This window comes from Trichoplusia ni, chromosome 2 (assembly GCF_003590095.1).
Source record: "Trichoplusia ni isolate ovarian cell line Hi5 chromosome 2, tn1, whole genome shotgun sequence".
Taxonomy (NCBI): domain Eukaryota; kingdom Metazoa; phylum Arthropoda; class Insecta; order Lepidoptera; family Noctuidae; genus Trichoplusia; species Trichoplusia ni.
Genome location: NC_039479.1, coordinates 20,707,321 through 20,728,848, shown reverse-complemented (window position 1 = coordinate 20,728,848; position 21,528 = coordinate 20,707,321). Strand labels below are relative to the sequence as shown.

Sequence of the window (21,528 nt, the reverse complement as noted above, 5' to 3'; positions counted from 1 at the left end):
AAATGACCGAACAGGTTTTAGATTTTATAGGGAGTTGGGATCGTTTATTTTGGTTTCATATAAAATAACTTGTTGTATTTTAAGTATTACAAGTGAGCTTTTTCTTCCTATGTATATCTCATTAAAAACAATCTTAAATAAAAAATCAGGACTTTGGTATCAGGAATCGGTTGCATAGACAAGCTAGGTACTCACCGCTTTCCATCGATTACATCAAAAACATACATTCAACTTGAAAAAATAAATGAAAAAATACTAAACTAACATTGATGAAATTGAAATTGTTATGAGTCCAAATCAGCTATCTTAAGTAAAATACGTTCAACGAAAAAAAAAACAAAATTTAAAAATAATTATGTCAAATTGAGAATAACCCCTGTGTTTGAAGTTGGTTAAAAAATAATCAGAAACGGGTCGGTAGCATCATAAAAAGACACGAAAAACATAAAAACTATCAAAATGACATACGACTGGAAGTAGGTCAGTGATGAAATAAAAAAAATATGTATCCGTGGTCACTTTCAGTGGATAGTGGTTTTGATTCCTCTGTGTATCAAATATTTCAATGACCTGAGGCCAACCGCCATTTTTGTGATCGTTAACGTTGGCAGCAGGATAGTTAAAAAAAAATAACTAGAGTAAAAAGTAATTTGTGCAGGTACAGGGATACAATTTTTGGAGTCACAGTAGTTGCAGCCTAAATTTGTTTCAGTTTTTCGGTTTAAAAAAGTTTTAATTTTAACATTAAAAAAAGGTTTTCGTGAAGTAAAACATTAGTACCTAAGTACGTTACTTACATTTAAACGACAAAAAGGTATGTATTTACATAATATATAATGTAAGTCTTCTTGAATCGCCTCCTAAAAGAAGAGGTTACTCATTTCGAGCGTATATTATTTAAAGCCTTTCCTTTTCAATCATCTATTTTCTGAATCGACCGATAGACTGTTGTCGATGAATGATAATTCTTTCTATCAAAGAGGAAGATTAAAAAAAAACACTACGTTTTAAATGGGTTTTAAACATTATGCCCTTCCTCTCACCCAAAGGCAAAAAAATATACGACAAACAGACGCGACTCTATAAAAGCTAACGTAAGCTAAGCAAACAAATATTACCAAAATATCATGAATACAAATCGACTCACTTGTAATCAAATTGTTTATATTCTCAATCGAGATTAATCAACGTTTGTTTTAAATTAAATACACCCAGTTAATGATGTCAGATTTAATTACCGTTTACTAAACGTTAGTCGTGAACAAAGCAATATCGTTTACTGATGTATAAACATTGATTACAATTGGGGCTCGTACAATGGATGCGGACCGTTAGGGAAAATAATCAGTTTATTTCACAATGAGTGTATTTTCCTGCATGAAACCCACTTTGGGGTAACATTGGTTAATGTCAGACGGTTAGAAAGCTAGGCTAGTTATGTAGTAATGGAGGAAATTGGAAAAAAAAAACGTTTTTAAAGTAGAACCTTTTTTGGAAGTATGTTTTTGAATGAGTCCCACAAGAAAACCTTAATTTTAAAAAGAAACCTAAATATGCGATCAAAACTAGCAATAATTGTGGATCGTATTAGGGTTATATCGTACATAATACTCGGTTTACGTGCAGATCAATTAATGTTTATTAAATTAGTTACAGAGAGAGTAAACGCAATGTATGATTCTTTACAGAGATCTAGCGTTACGATCAATAACCAGACCTTCTTTATATGAAAAGAGGCCTAAGCCCAGCCACGGCTTAGGGAATATAAAATTGGCTGGTATTATTATTGTTATATTATTGAACAGCGTCGTATTTTCAACTGCAACAGTTCTTGTACCACGGTCAAAGTCGTACATATAAAATAAAACAAAAGTGTCCATATCGGTCGTGTGCCCACAATTTTCTTGGACATTACGAATAGTCTATTAAGGTCGAGACATTATCCTAGTAAATCTCTGGACTGCTCTGGACCAATATCATCAAATTGGTCATAAAAATGAGTAGGTATGTTACACTATCTACTCTCTTGATAACTGATATTTATAGAAGCGATGTCACAGCAAATTTAAAAAAAATATACACACTAACTATGTTTTTTTTTGGAATTTTACACGTAACACTTTTTGAACGTCGCAAAAAAAATAACAAGGGAAATTGACTTATGTGTAATATTATCACATTACTGTTAAATTATGAACCGGTTGCGCTGGAGAACATATGGAGAGGCTTATGCCCAGCAGTGGACAGCTATAGGCTGAGATGATGATGATGACTTAAAGAGGTGATAGTTTGTGAGTGCACTTGACCAGTTTTGACTGTGTCACCAGTGTGACCAGTTTTGAGTGATTATCCAGGATAATCGCTTAGTTAGCTTTTGGGACAGAAGGATTGTGATTTGGAACTAAAACAAATATAACAAAATTCCTAAATATTCACCACATAAATGAATGATCAATTTATGTTCTGTTTAATTACATAACAAACCATTTGGCGGTTATTTTTTATTACTAAACATTAAATATTTATTTAAAACATTTTGCATATCACGTTGCGGTAGAAATGTTAGTTTTGACAAAACCACTAAAATAGCGTAACTAAATTTATTGCGGTTTTAGATGGACCATCATCAGTTGTGACAAAATAACTGAAATTCTGTAATCATTGTTATAAATTTATTCATATGTAAATGGAAACATACAATAATATAATGACATAGTCAGTGCAAAAGTAATCTATTATCAGCTTTTCCCGTTGCTGAACAAAACCCTCTTTTCTCATACATTGCATACATATCTGTTTGATTTTCAATTCTGCTTGATTGCCTTGGCTTGGATTGTGCATTTGTGCATAGTTATAAAATGTTTTATCTTGACTGCAGGCGTAGCTGAGTGGTTTAGGCTACCACGCCAAAATCACGGAGCATGATGTGTCGCGGGTCCAATCCCCGTATAGGAAAAACTTCTGTACTATTCTCGAATGCTTGTTGTTATTCAAAGTCTTGTGCATAGGACTTGAATGTTTGCTACACCACCGCGGCACAAGGATGAAAAAGATACGCACGATAGAAAAGAAGTAAGAAGGAGATTCTCAAAATTATATGTTTATATACATATTTTAATCAATGAATAACAGTTTCGTGTCATATTTTTAATATTTACAAAAAAAAATATCGACGAAGACATAACTTTCAACAAAAAATATTGGTTGCTATGTAGTAGTAGTGGTGTTTCATAAATCAATAATGAAACTAATTAAATAAAATATAATAGAGGTTTACAGACTTTTGCTTTTGTAATCCAATATATTCATATTAAATTTATATGAAAGCATTGAACCATTATGATTACAAAAAATATATGTTACAGTATTTTAATATTTATTACATAAAATACTTATATTATCGGTACATTAAATTTTAATGAACAAAGCAAAAACGACATTATCGACTTGGGATGAAATAAAAATCGTTAAATAATTTCTCGATAAAATGGTGTTTGGTACCACATCATTTTATTTAGACCCTCCCATAAACTGCTAGATAAAAATCCAAACATTAAGATAACTAATCTTCATAAAAGCTTAGTAATAGCTTGTTAATGTTTGGTGTTAACAGCCATAATACGTTAGGCCAAGAAATATCGCCTATTTTTGGAAGAGAATTGCCTCTGGTCGCAGATGGCATTTACAACGTCCCCGGGTCTGTGCCTGTACTATGAGATCTTAACACATTACTGTTGCCATTGTGGAGGGGAGAGAGCGCAATGCATTGCACGTAGTGGCATCTCCTTTCAAACATTGGTAAGTTTTTTGAAGGGCTCTTAGTAAGCGCGTTTTCTTACGTTTTTTAGCTAAGTCATGCTGCAGTTATACGAGTTCCTATTTATGTGAGAGAAATATTGTTATAGTTATCACCTTGCTATTGAAAGTCATTGGCTTCTATAGTTTTAGGTGTGTGAAAAAGATTAAGCTTTGGACGACTGACAGGTGCAATACGTTGAAGGTATTGACATTTTATGTATGCTATTATGAAATATTTTTCCTAACTTTCTGAGTGACAGAACTTTGTGTTTTAATATTGTTTTTTTTAGTTCAAATTTGTCATGTTGTACCTTCACAAAATGCTCTATCACATACAATATATAAGAATGAATTTCAAAATAATCTGCTTAGTTGAATTGGCGACTTCACATTCCAAATTTTCATAATCCATTATTAAAATAACAATCCAAGCAAAAATACACCATTACACAGCTCTCTCCAACCTGTTATTCAAAGAGTCGGTCTTTATAAGAATTCTATTTGTTATTGACAGGGCACATGTGACATTATTGAACTCCCTTCAATAAGGGTGGATGCTAGCCAAGCGGAATGCAAGACGAGTGCTGCAGATATAAGTGGACTCTGTATTTAGATGGGTGCACACATCATACGAGTATGTGCAGTTGACATTTGGGAGTCTGATAGTATTTGTAGATGCAGGGGTCATTGTACTGAAATTGCGATAGTGCAAAAAGGTACGAATAAAAGGAACTCTATTTTATTGTTATCTATTTTATGCAAGGCTGTGTGCCTGTCTGTATCTCATAAATTCAGCTGTACAGTTGAAACTCTAGCAGGCAATATACAAAAATAAATAGCACGGTTAAGCAACGACACGGTTATAAATTTGATGCGGTTTTATCCTCTTTGTATGCAACTTTCAAAGTCGCGAGTCCAGTTAGGACTTGACAAGCTTTTTTCAAGTTGTAGTAGGTAAATAGCGATCATTTTGCAAAAATAGATCTCAGATAAAAAGACGTAGGGGCGCAGGCTGTCACAAAGCGCGATTAAATAAGGAGGTTTAGAAAAACGGGAAACAAACCTTTGATCATTCAATAACGAATATAATGCACAAAAAAAAAAAAATAAGCAAAAAATTACTCATTCCTACTCACCAATGTAGACCTAAATACTTTATTGAGCTTCAGCTATTACGAATATAATTGTTGCGATACAGAAACAACCACTTAAACGCATGAAATAACATTTCGAGAAAATTCAATTTAAAGCATTGCATGTCAATATTATTCACATGCAAACCTTTTAATTCAGCTTCTGTTTTTCATGTAAGCGTTGATAAAGTCGTTGTTATTAATTTTACTGTTTTTGGGTTCCGTGGCCAAAATTTAAAAATGGAGCCTTTGTAAAAGTCTGTCACCATTGTGTTTCATGAACAGTAGCAACTGTTGACAACAAAATCTGTTTTCGCATTAACACCGAAAATAAAAATCTAGGATAAGCAACGGTTGGCACGATCATTAATTTGAAGGTAAGCTATTTTATTTTGCATTTGTTTCTCTCAAGCGTATTTAGGTATACGGATCCCTGAATGTCGTGATTCTGACTAGCACTTAACCGACTTTTTCACAATCAACTTCATTTCTCTTTTGATAATCTCCAAATATAACAAAAACATTTAATGCTGCAACGTCGACCGCAAACATGTAAACACTTGAACAACCAAAAAGCGCGTTCAGGTTATTTACAAACAAACAGTACTCGTTTTTACAGCACTATTCGAAATATATCTTTTCGGATAATATATCAGTGATATTACGCGGAAACATTTTATGGAGGCATTACGTAATGGGGTCCGGCGATATTTTATTCTAATACATTAATGTCGAGCTGCCCTGTGCCCAGTTAGTAATGGTTGCGGTGGTGTTCATATTTTGAGGTGACGAGGTGACGTCACTCTAGTCAGGTTTTATGACGTCACTAAATTTTCGACACCTCGAAATAAAGACGAATGGCAGACGTGTCAACGAGAATGACAACATAAAGTTTATGGTGCGAAAAATCTAGGAGAAAATATATTGAGATTGAGCATCGGCTAACGTGACAGGAGGTATGATAGAGCCTGTTAATCGTTAGCTGGCAACGATAGAATATTTATTGTTACAAAAATTTGGAGCAGAAGTGGCCAATTTTTAAGTTAAAATCTAAAGATTAACTTATAAAGAAAAAGGACAGGTACTGAAACATAATATATATTATAAACAAAGAAAAAAAAATATCCTGTCTGAATTCTAATATTAACGTCTTCAATTCATCAGCAAACAGATCCAAACATTGTTTGATCTCCACGAGCGCGTTGAGCATCTTCAACATACGCCGCATGAGAGAAGTGGATCTCGCTGATATTGCGTACAGTTATATTACAGAGATTATTTTAAAGCCTGAAAGTATCGATGAGTAAACGGCAGATGTCATCGACACTGCCAAGAATTGTCGAACAGCTAGATAGAAATGGCATGATTCCCCTCGGGACATAACTCACCGAAATACAGAAGGGGCACGGTGCAAGGTCTCAAAGCCCTTTGGTACGTGCTCTTACCACCTGTACGTAACATCAATTACGAGGCCAATACCTTTTCGGATCCAAGGACCACACACCAAAAGCTTTCACCAAAATACTCTAAAGACCAAACGAATTTTGGTCCTGTAAAACTTTCATCGTTTGTAAACAACAAAGTACATTCAGTATTGCTGTTCATACTTTTAGGCGCACTTAATCACTTGGAGTTTTTCTCTCTACTGATTGCGTTTTGAAGTGATCTCGTGCGTAAACGCGCTTGACGATCAATCGGCACTTTATTCCGTTTTAGCGCATAAAACGTTTTTTATCTTTGAAATGTTCGTAACCTATGTATGGCGGTTTGCACGCGCGAATGCATTTTATAAATTTTTCGCACATTGAAGTAAAACATGGGCTGCTGATCCTGTTTTTTAGATACAATCTATCATTTTTTAACAAACGTTTCTTTTTTCATTGTGAAGTAACGTCTCTTGGTATACACTAGAAGTTCTAATATAACGTTTAAAATGTGCATAAAAACGGTCTACTTGAATTAAAATTTTATTTTGATTTAGGAAGTAAAATAAAGTAAAAAAACATTCGAATTACTAAACCAAAAAGTTAATTATTGCTTATTAACTAGAATATTGTATATAACAAATGTATATTTGCTTATCGCGTGCCGGAATCAACTCTATTTAGAAACCTTTACATTTATCATCCAATTCAAATCATACGATATAACGAACGAGTGTATAAAGAAGTTGAAAAACACAAAAAATACCGGACGGAGTGACGACCCAATAATACTCGATATCCATATAAAAACAAATGTCAGCCATCAGGAAAAATGCGATGAGCTCATAAAACGATGCGTCGATAACACAAATGACAGGTTACACGACATGTAATACCAGACACACGTACAGAGGCAAGGCATTAGTAGAGGAAGTAAGGGCTTTTATACATGAACGGGGAAATGTCAAAACACTAATAAACAACAGCCACATTGAAAAAAAAAACCTTACGGAACAAAGTCGGTTAGAAGAACGACAAGCTTCTGAATTTAAAAATGACTTTTTTAGTCAAGTAAACGAACGTGTGGAAAAGGCTTTATTTATACAGTACATACAGTAACAAGGTACAAGCATGCATTTGAATTCGGAACGAGGTCTGCGATTGCACGACGCTATACTTATAGATCGTTCGTTGAAATCGAGAAAATTGAACGGGACCGTAAGGTGTGAATTGGTGACATTTTTATTTTAATTTTGCGGAAGGAGTGCAGAAATTTACAAGTCACACGAGAAGTAAAATACATTCAAATGGGTCGAACAATTTAGTTATGGCTTCCCAATCTTGGCATGGAGCCCAAAAGCTGAAAGGATTCAAATTAAAAAGCTTGATCAATGCAGTTACTTGTATTAAAGGTTGCAAACAATCAAAAAACTGTTTGTCTATTAGAATAAGGTACGTTTTTGCTTATTCGAGATCAAACGCCGCTGAGACCAATTTTCTTAGAAAGGTTTGTTCGATTCTTAGTGATGCAGATGGATAAGGGTTAAGTATTATTAGTCTAGACAACTGTCTGGTGATGCACTTTCAATAGCAGGTGATCTTTATTTGACAAGTTTTAACATTACCAATAGCTATAAAGAATTCAAGAGTTCTTTTTTAACTCCTATTTTATTTTACTCTGAATATCTTTCATTTTTAACCTAAAGTTCTAAACGTACCAAATAAAAGACAGTAATAGTTTTGAACCCGAACAATTATTCAGTTAACTTCCAAACAAATATCTTCACACTTATACGCTGTTCATAAAAGTTCTCGAATCGAGTATCAACCCCCGAAGTCGTGTATAAGTCTTCACCCGGCTTGAAGTTAAAACTCCTTGTATCAAGACGGCCTAGCATGAAACCGACGAAACTTTGCCCATCGCCGGCGACTTTAATACGAGTTTCGTATTTCGGACGTTATCATTATAAAATCGAAGACGTGTTCTCTTTTCCTATCCCCTTTCGTAGATGTACACGGAAATAGAACCCACCTATCCAGCTATCTACTCGTCTCATGACTGTCACAAAAAAAAAGTGCACCGATACCATTTTTATCCCAAAAAAAAAAGTCAGCAATCTATAATTAACAAGCACAAAACTGTTCAATTAAACTCGTTTGAACAGTGGCAGCCAATCAAAAAATACGAGCTACACTAATTATGTTACATTTAATGACAACAATAAAAATACAAATAGCCCTTGGGTCATTCAGACGAAAATTGTCTAAACACGGCACGTGGTGCCCGCTCTTGGAGGGAAATAGCTGTGAGGATACAAAACATTTGATATCGTCCCTCCCCTCACCCTCGGAGCTTTAACGGCGGGTACGGTTCAGTCGAACGGGACGCTCCGACGAGAGCGGTCGCCTCGTCCGAACATAGGGACGTCACGAACTTTCTATTACGTCACACGTACAGCTCGAGGGTGAAATTCTGATCGTAGATAATAGTGTCCCGCTAAGGGTGGTATATGAAGAATTGGTTCTGTGGGATGGTGATTCGATAAAAGTGCGATGGTGCGTTGTCGAGGTGTAAAACGAGTGACCATCATGCATGCCTGCACCACACTGCTGTGGTTAGTCACCTGTTTCAACGGTAAGTTTTGGTACTCAGGGTCAAACTGTACAAAAAGGGGTTGTGGGGTAATTCGATGCGGTTCGGTGGTTTCGACCGTTACAAAGTTTTAACCTTATTATTCCATTTTAGAACAAAGTTTTTGAAGTCCGCATTCGTATTATCGTTTAAAACGTATGTTTGTAATTTAATTATTTTTTCTGTATTTCGCTGGGAGTTTGAAAGTCGGTCAGTGGTTAACTCGATAAATAACGTTGGGCCTTCTGAACAATCGTTGAATCGGTTGTTTTCAGAGTAACGCGAATGCGATGATCGTCCAAAGCATGGAAAATTAAATTCTGTTTGCAGTGAACCGTTTAAATAAAAGGTTTATGTTCGTTTATTTTGTAATTGAAAACTTGTTTATTGAGCATTTAATTTTATGTCTTTTATCGGTCGTGTCGTTCAGAATACTGTCATTTTATGTACGTTGGCACTAATTATATGTTAATAATGAGACAGTTAGTTATTGTAGCAGCTGTAACTGAATGGTATTATCCGACACTCGTAATTAAAACCTCTTTAAAGCTCGCTGCACTATTGATATTTTTAATCATAAATTAAAGGCGCTTTTTTGCTATACAATGGCCGTTTTAAAACAATTGAACGGTTTGTAAACAAGACTATATCAACAAATTAGAAAAAAGACATTGTTTATTATGAGAGTCACTACACCTGTAACAGTTTTAATTACGCCAGTGCCTTGGAAGTATCTGTTGATGGTTACATGAATAATGAAGATGGTTTGGCCTTTATTACCTGACACTTGAATTAAGAATTTATAGTTGTAGTATAGGAAAATAGTGTTAATTAGTGTCTTAACGGTGACTAGAAACAAATTTTATATTGAATAAGGCGTTAAGCTTTAACTGTTAGTAGTTAAATAAACAGAATAGATGTTTGTTTGTTAATTAAACGAGAAAATGTTTGATACTAAAAATGGTTTTAAGAGAGCTAGCATTCGCAGAATTTTGTGCTAGGATTTTGATACATTTTTCTAATAAAAGAAATGTTGATTTAGTTATTTTTGAAGTATTTTTTAGAAGGATTATTGAAAGCTTTCGTTATAATGTAACGTCTACTGAATAGATTTTTTTTAATTATAATAAATGTTGGCTTTCAGAATTGTGTATATTCTAAGAAACGTTGTGTTTTTAACTGAAATGACATGGGGCCTTGACAATTTTTTTTGTTTTACTGGCTTAATATGATCTTGTCGTGTAGGTAATAAATATTTTTTGGTTTTCTGCTCCATTTAATTATTAGTCTCAAAATAAAACGTATTTAACGTATAATGGGTTTTAATAAACATAGTTTTCCATCCTAAGTACAAAATACTAATACTTTAATTGTGTAAAAGTATGTATTTAAGTGATTAATAAATCAATGTAATCTAGTCGCCGTAGTCTAAAATAGAAAAAGCACTTTCATGAAATTGGTCAAGTAAATTAAATAAAAATATGATTGTGATGGATCCCGGTACGTAATTAAATTACGCTTTAGTAAAATGGGCTTGTGTGATACACGCTGTATACTCTATAGTTGTAATTAAATACATGCTGTAGTAACGATGTTTTGAGGTTCAATTCATTGTTTTTTTTTCTTGTCATATTTTTTGCACCTCGGCACCTATTAGTAAGCACTATACTGTAAAGTATCTGTAAATTACCGAAGCAATAAATATGTAAACGGGTGCTGCTTATTTCATAAGAAATTTGTATTATCAAATCGATATTCTAGACCTATCAGTCATCATCATCTAGTCCATTTAAATAACATACTTAAACCAAACTTCAAAGACGAAGTCCATACATAGTCATTTTAATATAAAAGTATTCAGACAAACTTTTCTATGTTCCAAATACTTATTAACTAAAACTACACCGACACAATAACCTAAAACTTTAATAAAGAACAAAACTAACAAAGATATTTAAATCAAACGAATAATAAAGGAACTATATTAAACATTGTCAAAGTTAGCAGGCTTTCATTTAATATCAAATTCATGTTTTCGACAGTAAATATTCTTGATATTGAAATTGAGAGCTCCGAAACTCTAAGGAGCTTGCCCATTACCTTTCTCCCGTTGTTCTCTTTGAAATTAGTTGCCAAGTTTTTTCTGCAAAATTGATACGATCTTAAGGAAAAAAATTCAATATGAATTTCTAAAAGAACAGTATTATATTTTTAATATTGATAAAGATGCCCAGGTATTGTGTTGCCATCAATTTTATTGACACCTTTTTGTACTTTTCTCAAATATTTTATTTTTTTCTTCGGTATTGTTGCCAGTCTGTTCGTAATTGATTTTAGTGGAACCTCAATGTTATTTACGAATTTCGTTTATCGTGACAACTGGTGAGTGACCTTTGTCAGTACATTGTGTGTACTGGCAAACCTTCTTCAATACATCTTTGATCATGTCAGGCTCGAAGCCTTACTTTTGATCCATTATAGAATATAGTAGCTGATGCGCGCGACTTTGTCCGAATGGTTATGAATATAAGTAAGGCATTTTTCAAATAGTTTTTATTTGAAAAGATTTTACTAACGGTTAATCATAACTTGATAATCTCCCTAATCTCCCTCCATTAATCTAGCACTATAATAATTTTCTAAATCAGACCAGCAATTCCTTCAGCATTATAATATAAGTATAGATGAACATTCCAACAAACGAGATAAATTAAATTTAAAACTTTATAACGTTATCAGGGTTCATAATTCCCACCCTATCAGGGAAACGTAACATACCCGCAAAACAAAAGGTACAATAAATCCTTAAATTTTAACTTCGCCGTTTAGCAAGTGATTTATAGGATCGCGTAGCGGACGTTCTTCCGTTGCCGTCCCTAACCCAAAAACATGCATATCAGCTTCATTTAATACTTGGTTTATGCGAAGACGATCAGCTGGTCCCTCAAGCCATAAAGATTAGGCGACCCCGGATTAAGTCCGTTTCATTGACTTCTTACTTAATTGATACAAGTGTCGCCTTTATTCTTTTCTGGTCCATCAGAACTTTCGAAGTATTTGCTATCTGGTTTTACTAGCACGTTACGTGTTTTTATAGGTTTGAATTTTCTATTTCTATAACTGCTGCTCGTACTTTTGTTTGAAGTTTTTGAGATTTTTTTTGTTATTTCAGATTATTTATTTTAGGTAATTGGCCTGTGTCTCTTAGTTGTCCCTTTTCGTTAATAAATTAGCTGTTTCACGAAGCCAGAAATTGTTGTATTTATAAGTAAAAAGATAATAGAGGGAACTTATACACAATTAATGTTTCACCAAAGCATATCATACCTCAAATTAATCCTGCTTGCTTCATATAGCCTTCATCCCAAGCTTACTTGATCGAGATGAAAACTACTGTAACAACTTCATTAAAATGTATAATTAAGCGAATTAATTCTAAAATATTTTCTTGTCTAATTCAGTTCAAGAAAAACTTAATCAAAATAATTTTCAGCTAATCGTAATTTAACAATTTAAACAAATTGAGAACCAACCAAATGTCTAGTACACAAATCATAAATTACCATACTAAATTCTCCTAATTTGGAAAAACTTAAATTACTCAACATCATTTTCTGGAAAATTTATTAAGAGAATTTAATTTCCAGATTCTTGAGATCGTTTTATCAACCGGCACCGTTTCAGATTAAGATAAATCAAACGACATCTTGTTGGCCTGAAGTAATTTAGTATTTATATTTAATTAGCAAGAATAATTGAAAACACTTAATTCGCTTTTATACTTATTGTAATAGAGGTTAATTTGGAATGTACAGAAAACCTCATTCTAGAATTAGATACCTACTTAATTGTTTGCTGTATATTTTTGTTATTTCTGGAACTATTAAAACTTTTGACCTTTTACTGGTCAAAAGTTTAATAAAAAGGGATCTAGGTATGTGTGCAATAAATGGATCTTTAGTATACTATGAACCTTGGCTTGTGTGTTGGTAGAACTTAATAAAAATATCCAATAATTCGTCTTCTACGTATCTGATCTCGTAAATCACTTCGGTGGGGTTGTAAAAAGAATCTACACTTAATTCCTTACGTACCCACAACGTATCTGCCTCAGAGATTTACGGCTAATAAAATAACTTCGCTACTCCTTGATATAACTTTTTATTATATTAATGTTTGAAGTTTTATTTGCTATCGGCACTCTTTTCCTTGAAATATCTCAGCCTCGTAATCGGAAAAATCTTTGTGAAATTGATTTCATGATTGAATTCTTTCAAATTCATGATTTTGGTTGGCAGTCATTATTTTCTGTATCTTGTCAGTTTCTGTAAAGGTTTGATTGAAAATCCATCATAAGAGTGGGATTTTAAAAGCTACTTCCCTAGTAGACACATATTCCAAACTCTTGTAATGAAAATTATAAACAGTTTTCTCCTATGGTGATGACGGAAAAATAATTTTGAAATATTTGCAACTAAGATCAAAATTAATGCCATACTGATAATCACAACCTATAAACTATCAAATTACATGTTCGTAATTGAGTCCATACAGAATTAATAATTGAAAATATATTTACATGTTACGAGAATATTCATATCTTAAATGTTTCAAAAGATTAGAGACCCCACGTGTATACGATATTAAGTATGGCAAACACATTATTAACTTCAATTTGAAACTGTATACCTTAGGTAGGTATACAGTAATTTCCTTCAATGAATTTTGTTATCTCCAAAACTGTAGGTAAACGGATGAAGTGAATAATATTATGTAGTGTGTGGGACGATGGGTTCAGGAACACCCACATGCTAATATGAGGGTTGATTAAAAACCTTACTAATAATAGTTCGATGGATATTTAGTCAAGTGGTTTCCAATTTCGATCTTTGGAATAGAAAATTTTCAAAGGTCAGTTTAGTAGGTAATTGGATTAGATATTAAACGTAATATATTGCTGGAATTTGTTACATGAGGAATTAAGATCAAAGGCTCGAAATTTGACCTTACCTTGAGGTTAAATTTCTTATATTTTGTGAAACTATGTATATGTCATCTGTCTGTTTTACCGAGTCATTTTGAATACCGCTTTTTAAGAATAGGTATTTTATCTACATGCAATTTAGCTGTACTTCATGCCTCTAATGTTAACCCTTTACATAATATGCAAGTCTTTACATAATTAATCAAAATTATATTGCATGAGTGCATGCAGAAACTTTATTAATTACCACAGCACATTCATAACCATCGTTAGTGAAAAGTATATCAGATAAACTAAGTAATAATTAGAATTACCTATTTATAACTAAACGAAGAAAAAGTATGTGAAATAATTGTTGGAGACGGTTTCCCTTGTAGTGTTGTAGTGACTTATTTATGACCTATTTATTGCCAAAGTTAAAAGAAAAAAAACATAAATGTATGGACATCAAAAGAGGGAGAAGACAGATCAAAATCGCGTAACTTGTGAAAAAAAGTAATTTCAATACATTCGATCAAGAAAATTTTGATCCAAAAAAGCACAGTAGCAGAAATAATACTATTTCACCTAGCGTAGAAATTACGCATTTAATAAACCATGCCATCACTATATTTTGATAGTAAGCAGTTCGACTCGCGATCCCGCCGTGTCTGCTCATGATTAAGGACTCCGGTTGGGTCCGAAACTAGTCGGGTTACCCCGATAAATACGCGAGAGTAAACCGTTACAACATTTAATAACATTTAGTAACCCATGCCATCACTGCATAGAAGAGTATTTCCCTTAAGAATTCCGACTCGCATTCATGCTTTTTTTTGCATATAAAATAACTCATTGACATCATTATGGGTGAATTTCCCGGACCCAAAAATTGCGTGGCATCGATGAAATCGGTACTAAAAAGCATTGTTATAATGTTCAAACATTTTTTTTTAGGTAGATGACATAAAAATCTATCTGTAGCACTAAATATTTTATTAATGGAATTAACAGGTTTTCCAAAAAAAAAAGTTAAACCACATAATCTTTCATCGCCGTGTTTGTCCACACGTCACCTTGATGTATTAAATACATCATTGATCAGAAATGTATCGTTATTTGTATTAAAACTTAGTTTTATTTGATTCGTGAATAGTTAAAGTATTGTCTCGGAATGCATTTATTCAAATATTTAAACAATACAACTTATGGTTAATAAAAAACCGTTTGTCCCAGAACTACCTTTCATCGCCATGTCCTAAACATATTTGAGAATATTGCATATTCTAACGTTTTGCGTCCCTCCCGTTGTGGGTTAAACGTTGCATATAAGTAACGTCGAAAGGCTCGACAAAGAACGACGTGTGTACGTGCCTGCGTTTTCGAGCTATAATTAAAAGTATTCGATTTTTTTGGTACTGGACATTTTTTCTTTCATCGCCGTGGATAGGTCTAACTTCTATTTCAATAAGTTTTTAATCTCGATTGAGCATTCAATACAATGCCATTTATATTTAGTTTATTTGTAAAGTGTTCATAACTGTGAATTATTACCAGTTTTTTAGTAAATTGAATTATATCCCTTGATTTTCATCGCCGTGCTCTCATTACCGTGGTTTCCGTGGACAAAATTTGCTATGGTAATGAAAAAAAATACACGGGAATGAAAAAAACATCATCGCCGTGCCCTGTAAAACAGTTTCCTTTCATTGCCGTGGCCACGTGTTTCATTTCCATGACTTATGTTATCATCGCCAATGGACAGGGATGTATCTATTTATAGTTATATTATAAAAATAATATCATGTGTTACTGGATTTTTACATATTATATTACATTATTATTGCGTATAAATTAATAGTATTTATTTTTGTTTCAATTATTAACTTTATCATTTAAATATTCTTGTACACTATAATAACATTTCATTGCCATGGACGCCTGTTTCATTGCCGTGCATGCATGTTTCATCGCCGTGGCACGTAATTTTCAATCTTGTATATCTCGTTAGTTTTTTAAGCTATCTGCTAGATATTAAGCGAAACTGCATATCTGATCAAAAACTTGAGAAAACACTATTTTTTCTTGTTCTAAAGTTGAAGAATAAAAAATCCACGGAAATAAAGATTTTATTGGACCTGTTGAAATTCACCCTTATATCTCTTTAATAAGCCTTTTAAGCTAATACAATGTGCACAAAGCTTTCATCTATAAAGAATATAAACAATTTTTCACTATAACCACTACTGCATATCTATACTCTATACTAATATATAAAGCTGAAGAGTTTGTTTGTTTGTTTGTTTGTTTGTTTGAACGCGCTAATCTCAGGAACTACTGGTCCAAATTGAAAAATTCTTTTTGTGTTGGATAGACCATTCATCGAGGAAGGCTTTAAGCTATAAACCATCACGCTGCGACTAACAGGAGCGAAGATACAATGAAAAATGTGAAAAAAACAATGCAGGTATAAATCATAACTTATATCTTCTACCCACGCGGACGAAGTCGCGGGCAACAGCTAGTTTGCTATACAATCTTTAAGAGTTTATTAGATTGAAAAGAATAATAGAGCCATAATGTTCATAAAACTCGCGATTCATTTCCTTTAGTTTGCTGAACTGAATAAAAAGGATGTTAGTTTTTGAATTACGACCTTAAGTTTATGGAATTGTGGTACATATTAAATTAACTGGTTCCTTAATGCTTTTTATAGTATCTAGTGATTTTTTTTTCGCCGAACTTTTTATGTAATTTTTTTTTACTTAAACGTTCTAATGGTAAATTAAACTAAATTTATGACTGAACTGACTGAATACCTAAACTTTTGGATGCGACAGGAAAATTAGTTTTTATAGCAAATTGGGTTATGACCTAAATTACTATAAAATATACTATTTATATTATATAACAATAGCGTAAGCTCTGAGCTGTTTTACTTCCAACAGTTTTATCCAGCATGTCAATAACTAATACAACTATTTAAAAAATTAGTGGCATTTTTACGTAGATCCTACCTACCTCACCAAGAAGACGAATAAGTCAACTTTGATAATCCATCTCATCTCAAACAAAACCTATAAATGAATAATACGAAATCCTATAAAATTTGAAGGTTAAGCACCTATCTGTCTGTAGTATACGACGCCATTTTGCGAATAAAATATTATTCGGGCAGGATCCTAAACGAGCGTAGTCCAAATCGGGTCCCATCGATCAAAGAAATCACATCTCATCTATAATGTACCGCAGACTACCGCGTAACAGTTAAATCATTGTGGAAACATACAGAACGGTGCGGTTTGTACCGTAACGTCGGTATTTTCTTGTCAGATTAATAAAGCAAGCAGTGTAAGGTGGAGGGTTGAAAGAATAATAAGAAGAAATGTGAAATTTTTTGAGGTACATCGATGCCGTATTGTTATGGTTAAACAAAGAGAATTTTAAGCTAATATCTAGCTAGCAGTTATAAACTAATTTTGCTTGCAAAACAAAACTGTTAATCAGAGTAAGAAATTTAAAAAATATACAAGCAATGTACTCTATGAAATCAATACTCGCGGACTCTAAGATCAAACATGTTTAATGGTTTTTCTTAATTTAATGTGAATTTGTTGAAAGTTGTTAAAGTTCGATCCCCGCGTAGGTAAAGAGATTGTGTAATCCACTACGAATGTTTGTCCTGAGTTTTTGTGTTTTTGTGCATGTGACTTGAATGTCTGCGAATCCCTCGCGACTCAGGAATTAAATTAATCTACGGGAGTCGCTTAAAAAACCTGTGCTACATTTCGTTTCCATATGACGGTACGATATCAACAAATAAATTATACATATACAAACACAAAAAAAATATTTTTTAACCCAAAGTTAGCCTTTTCAAAAAACATACGGAATATAACATCTGGTACTTGATGAACATTAAATTGATGTTACATCTACAACCAGAAACTCATAAAAGTGCAACAAAAAAGTCCAACAGATGCAAAACGCGTACGTTTCCCTCTTCCCTGATCTGTCGCCATCCTTACACATAATGATACGTTGTTTATAATAATAAATTCAATACCACAATACATTATAATTTTATGTGTACTACACACGCTATGAAGCAGTCTCGTCACGAATGTTACAACTTCATAATCAGTTTAATGGCTGCGTTAAATAGCCATGTAAGTAGATTTACATAATCATGTAATTTGCACATTAAGAGTGCTTTTTGATAAGTCGTAATCTCGTGGCCTGTTATATTTAGTTAATATATGTTACATATTCTTGTTTAGGCTTTTTATTGTTGCTAATGCAGAATAAAATGTAGTCATTTTGTTACGCCGAACAATGAATGTTATTTGAAAGTCCCCGATGTTATTTATTAGGTTAAGTGTTATATTTTGACGTCCTTCATAAACTTGAATCCTTCTATTTACGTAGTTAATTAAGCTGCTACTCCTCCTGTTTTTCTACATCTAATGTTATCATACTGATATTATAATCTAGAGAGTATGTCCGTATGTTTGTTGTCTTAACGCTCAAGCTGGACCGGTTTTGATGGAATTTGATATGGAAGCATCTGGCACCTTGGACTACATGGACACGTTGCCAACATTTTATGCGACTGCGTAAAGGGAGCCTAATATTTTCGCGTTTTTAACCGACGTTCAAGTTTGCAAAGCTCTGAGCTACATTCTTTGTAACTATAATTTCAATAACTACCCACTATAATTATAGGCATAATTTAAATTCACACTTAATCCATCATTGCCCTCGAACAAACTTTCAACTTTTCATTCTCAGTATACTTCATTTCATATATTAACAGAACGTTTCTCGAATCTATCCTTTTCTACAATGACTAGTCTAGATTTTCCACATTATTGAGCCAAAGCTTTGATGCCAAACCTTTCCACTTTACCGGTATTGACCAGACGCAATTACTTCGATAGAAGGAATGCCATGACGTAGCAATAGCGAGTAACTGATGTTCTTTGATTATGGAGAGAGGGTTAACAAGAAAACCGAATAGTTTCTGATGAAATTTGGTTTCTTTTATCGAACGTTACTGTTGTGTACTATTTTCAGTATAGCTTAACATCGTGATTTTTTTTTCTAAACCCAAAACGCCAAACTCATTAGTGAATTTAATCCTTTTGTCACGTGGTTTTTATAAACATTCGAGTCATATCTACAAAAACACCCAGACTACGCGAGGTTCGAACCCGCAACACAGAACGCTTAGTGGGTTTGGCGCGATGACCTCAACCACTCGGTCATGTATTATGTAATGTGCAGACAGTATTTAGAATATTTAAAATGTTGTCAAATGTAGAGTTATATCTATGGAGACTGTTAACCAAATTCGGGATCCAGCCTTTGATTTAGTTCTTTTTTTTTTCATTAACAACCTAGCATTTTTTACATCAAGAAATAAAACTTCAAGTCCTCATTCTAACAAAGGAAGCTCTACTACCAAAAAAATATTTCTCAAAACGAGTCAAGTAACTACATATTTATCGCGTCAATCACATACGTAAACCCATCAATTTATGTGGGAACCCATTCATTTTCAACGATACAGCTTCTGATAACTGTTATTTTACTCGTTAAAGTTTATTATTAGATATATTTTGCGGTAAAATACGAAAACCCGTTCCTCTTACCCCATTGCCTTTAGCCCGTACCCCTTACCCCCTTTCCCTTTATACCTTACCCCATACGCCACGTATAAATAACCGTAGCGACTAACTAGCTCTATATTTCATTTTACCTATTATATTATAATGCTGAATAAATGAAACCCTAATTGTAGGTTTCATAGTTCCAGTAAGGGTTGGACTCTCCTTGAGTTAAGTATATTTAATTATCAAATAATAGATGTGTTATTGTAAAATTATTTTATGTCGACGTATTTGTAATAGAAATAGTATACAACATTGTGTCTGTTGTACGATTATATTTTGCATGTACTTTTCATACATCAATTAATCAGCTTAGCATATAGTTACTGATAGACCTTGGTCGCTTTACAATAGATGCCCAACCTATTTTATACCTAGACTATTATGAATAAATATTTTTCCTTAGCTTGAGTAGAAGGTAAAGTGCACAACTATAAGAAACAATGTTCATAAAAAGATATTACCTCAGCAATTACAACTTTTATCAAATGTAACTGCACATAATGAACTGTTATAACTTACCCCGTGAATTGAAACAGCTGCCTAGTTTAGGTTTATTTCATTTTCAGGCCATTAAAAAGAAAAACACACCGGCAATAAATTGCCCTAATCCATTTTTAATTTAAGCCAATTTCTAGCTCGTCTAGACAAAAGCAATTATGGAAGAAATGTTATAATAATATTACGTGTTTGAGTTGAGTAATAAATAGGTAATTGTTTTTAAATTTGGGTTTAAGTATCTTTGGTGTTAAAGGTGGGGTAGGTCTTTTATACAGTTAGTGAGCATATCATCTTCTTTCCATATCTAAAAATAATGGGGCAAGGTTAGGTTAGGAGGTATCAAGGATTTTTTATCTAGACTAATATATAAAGCTGAATAGTTTGTTTGTTTGTTTGAACGCGCTAATCTCAGGAACTACTGGTCCAAATTGAAAAAATCTTTTTGTGTTGAATAGACCATTCATCGAGGAAGGCTTTAGGCTATAAACCATCACGCCGCGACTAATAGGAGCGGAGATACAATGGAAAATGTAAAAAAAAACAGGGCAGGTATAAATCATAACTTATATCTACTACCCACGGGGACGAAGTCGCGGGCAACAGCTAGTGTCATATATACGACCTCTTTAAAACTACGGGCACTGGTTAGTGTGCTTATATCCACAGGGTTAACGTAAGCATTCTAACCCCTACGTACCCGCAAGGTCGTTTGAAATTTACACAATTTATTAACAAGGCATTCTATACCCTTAAAAGGGTTTCATGTTTTCGATTTTTTTTCAAAATTGTCTTAACTAATAATCTAATAATCCTACTTATCTAGATACAAATTTAATAAAGCTGAAGAGTTTGCTTTTTTAAACAAGCTCATTTCAGGAATTATTGGATCGACAAAATAGGGGCAGAACAGCAAAAACGTTTAGAAGTTGCGTTAAAGATAATCACGCGGACGAAGACGCGGGCAACAGCTGGTACCTTATATTACATAACGTACCATTGTCAACTCCTAGAAAATACCAGGTAAAACGATTCGAACCAATTGTGTTCGCTTAAATGGAAATTCTGTGTGAAGCTTTTCAGCTGCAAATGATATTAGAGGAAAGTTCTGTTAGTTTGCGAAAACGGCTGTGTATTTATTAAATTCTCCCCTTTGTCGCATTTGGCCGTGAACTTGGTTACGTCCCGACGCAAATGACCTTGGATATCCGTACAATGGAAAATAACGTGTATAAATGATTTTTGTAACTCTTATTTTTAGACAATTCTTTGATGGTTTAGGTTGGTTCGGATTGAGTTGTATAAGTGAAAATTATTTTTGTTGTTACGTACCTGAAAGAAAGAAACAAAATGAACGAAGAATAGCAGCTAGACAATTTTGGTTAGAAAGGTAATCACTTTTGATAGA

At 33.3% G+C, this 21,528-nt stretch overlaps 1 protein-coding gene across 1 annotated transcript in view; it reads left to right on the top strand.

Annotated features, from left to right (window-relative positions):
* The first annotated feature begins 8,731 nt into the window (after nt 1-8,731).
* The window catches only part of LOC113508594, a 61,387-nt gene continuing 48,590 nt past the window's right edge, over nt 8,732-21,528 (top strand). Inside the window, exon 1 of the mRNA XM_026891717.1 lies at nt 8,732-8,990. Within this exon, the coding sequence (XP_026747518.1) occupies nt 8,909-8,990 (82 nt within the window). The 5' untranslated portion in view covers nt 8,732-8,908. The remainder of the gene's footprint in view (nt 8,991-21,528) is intronic.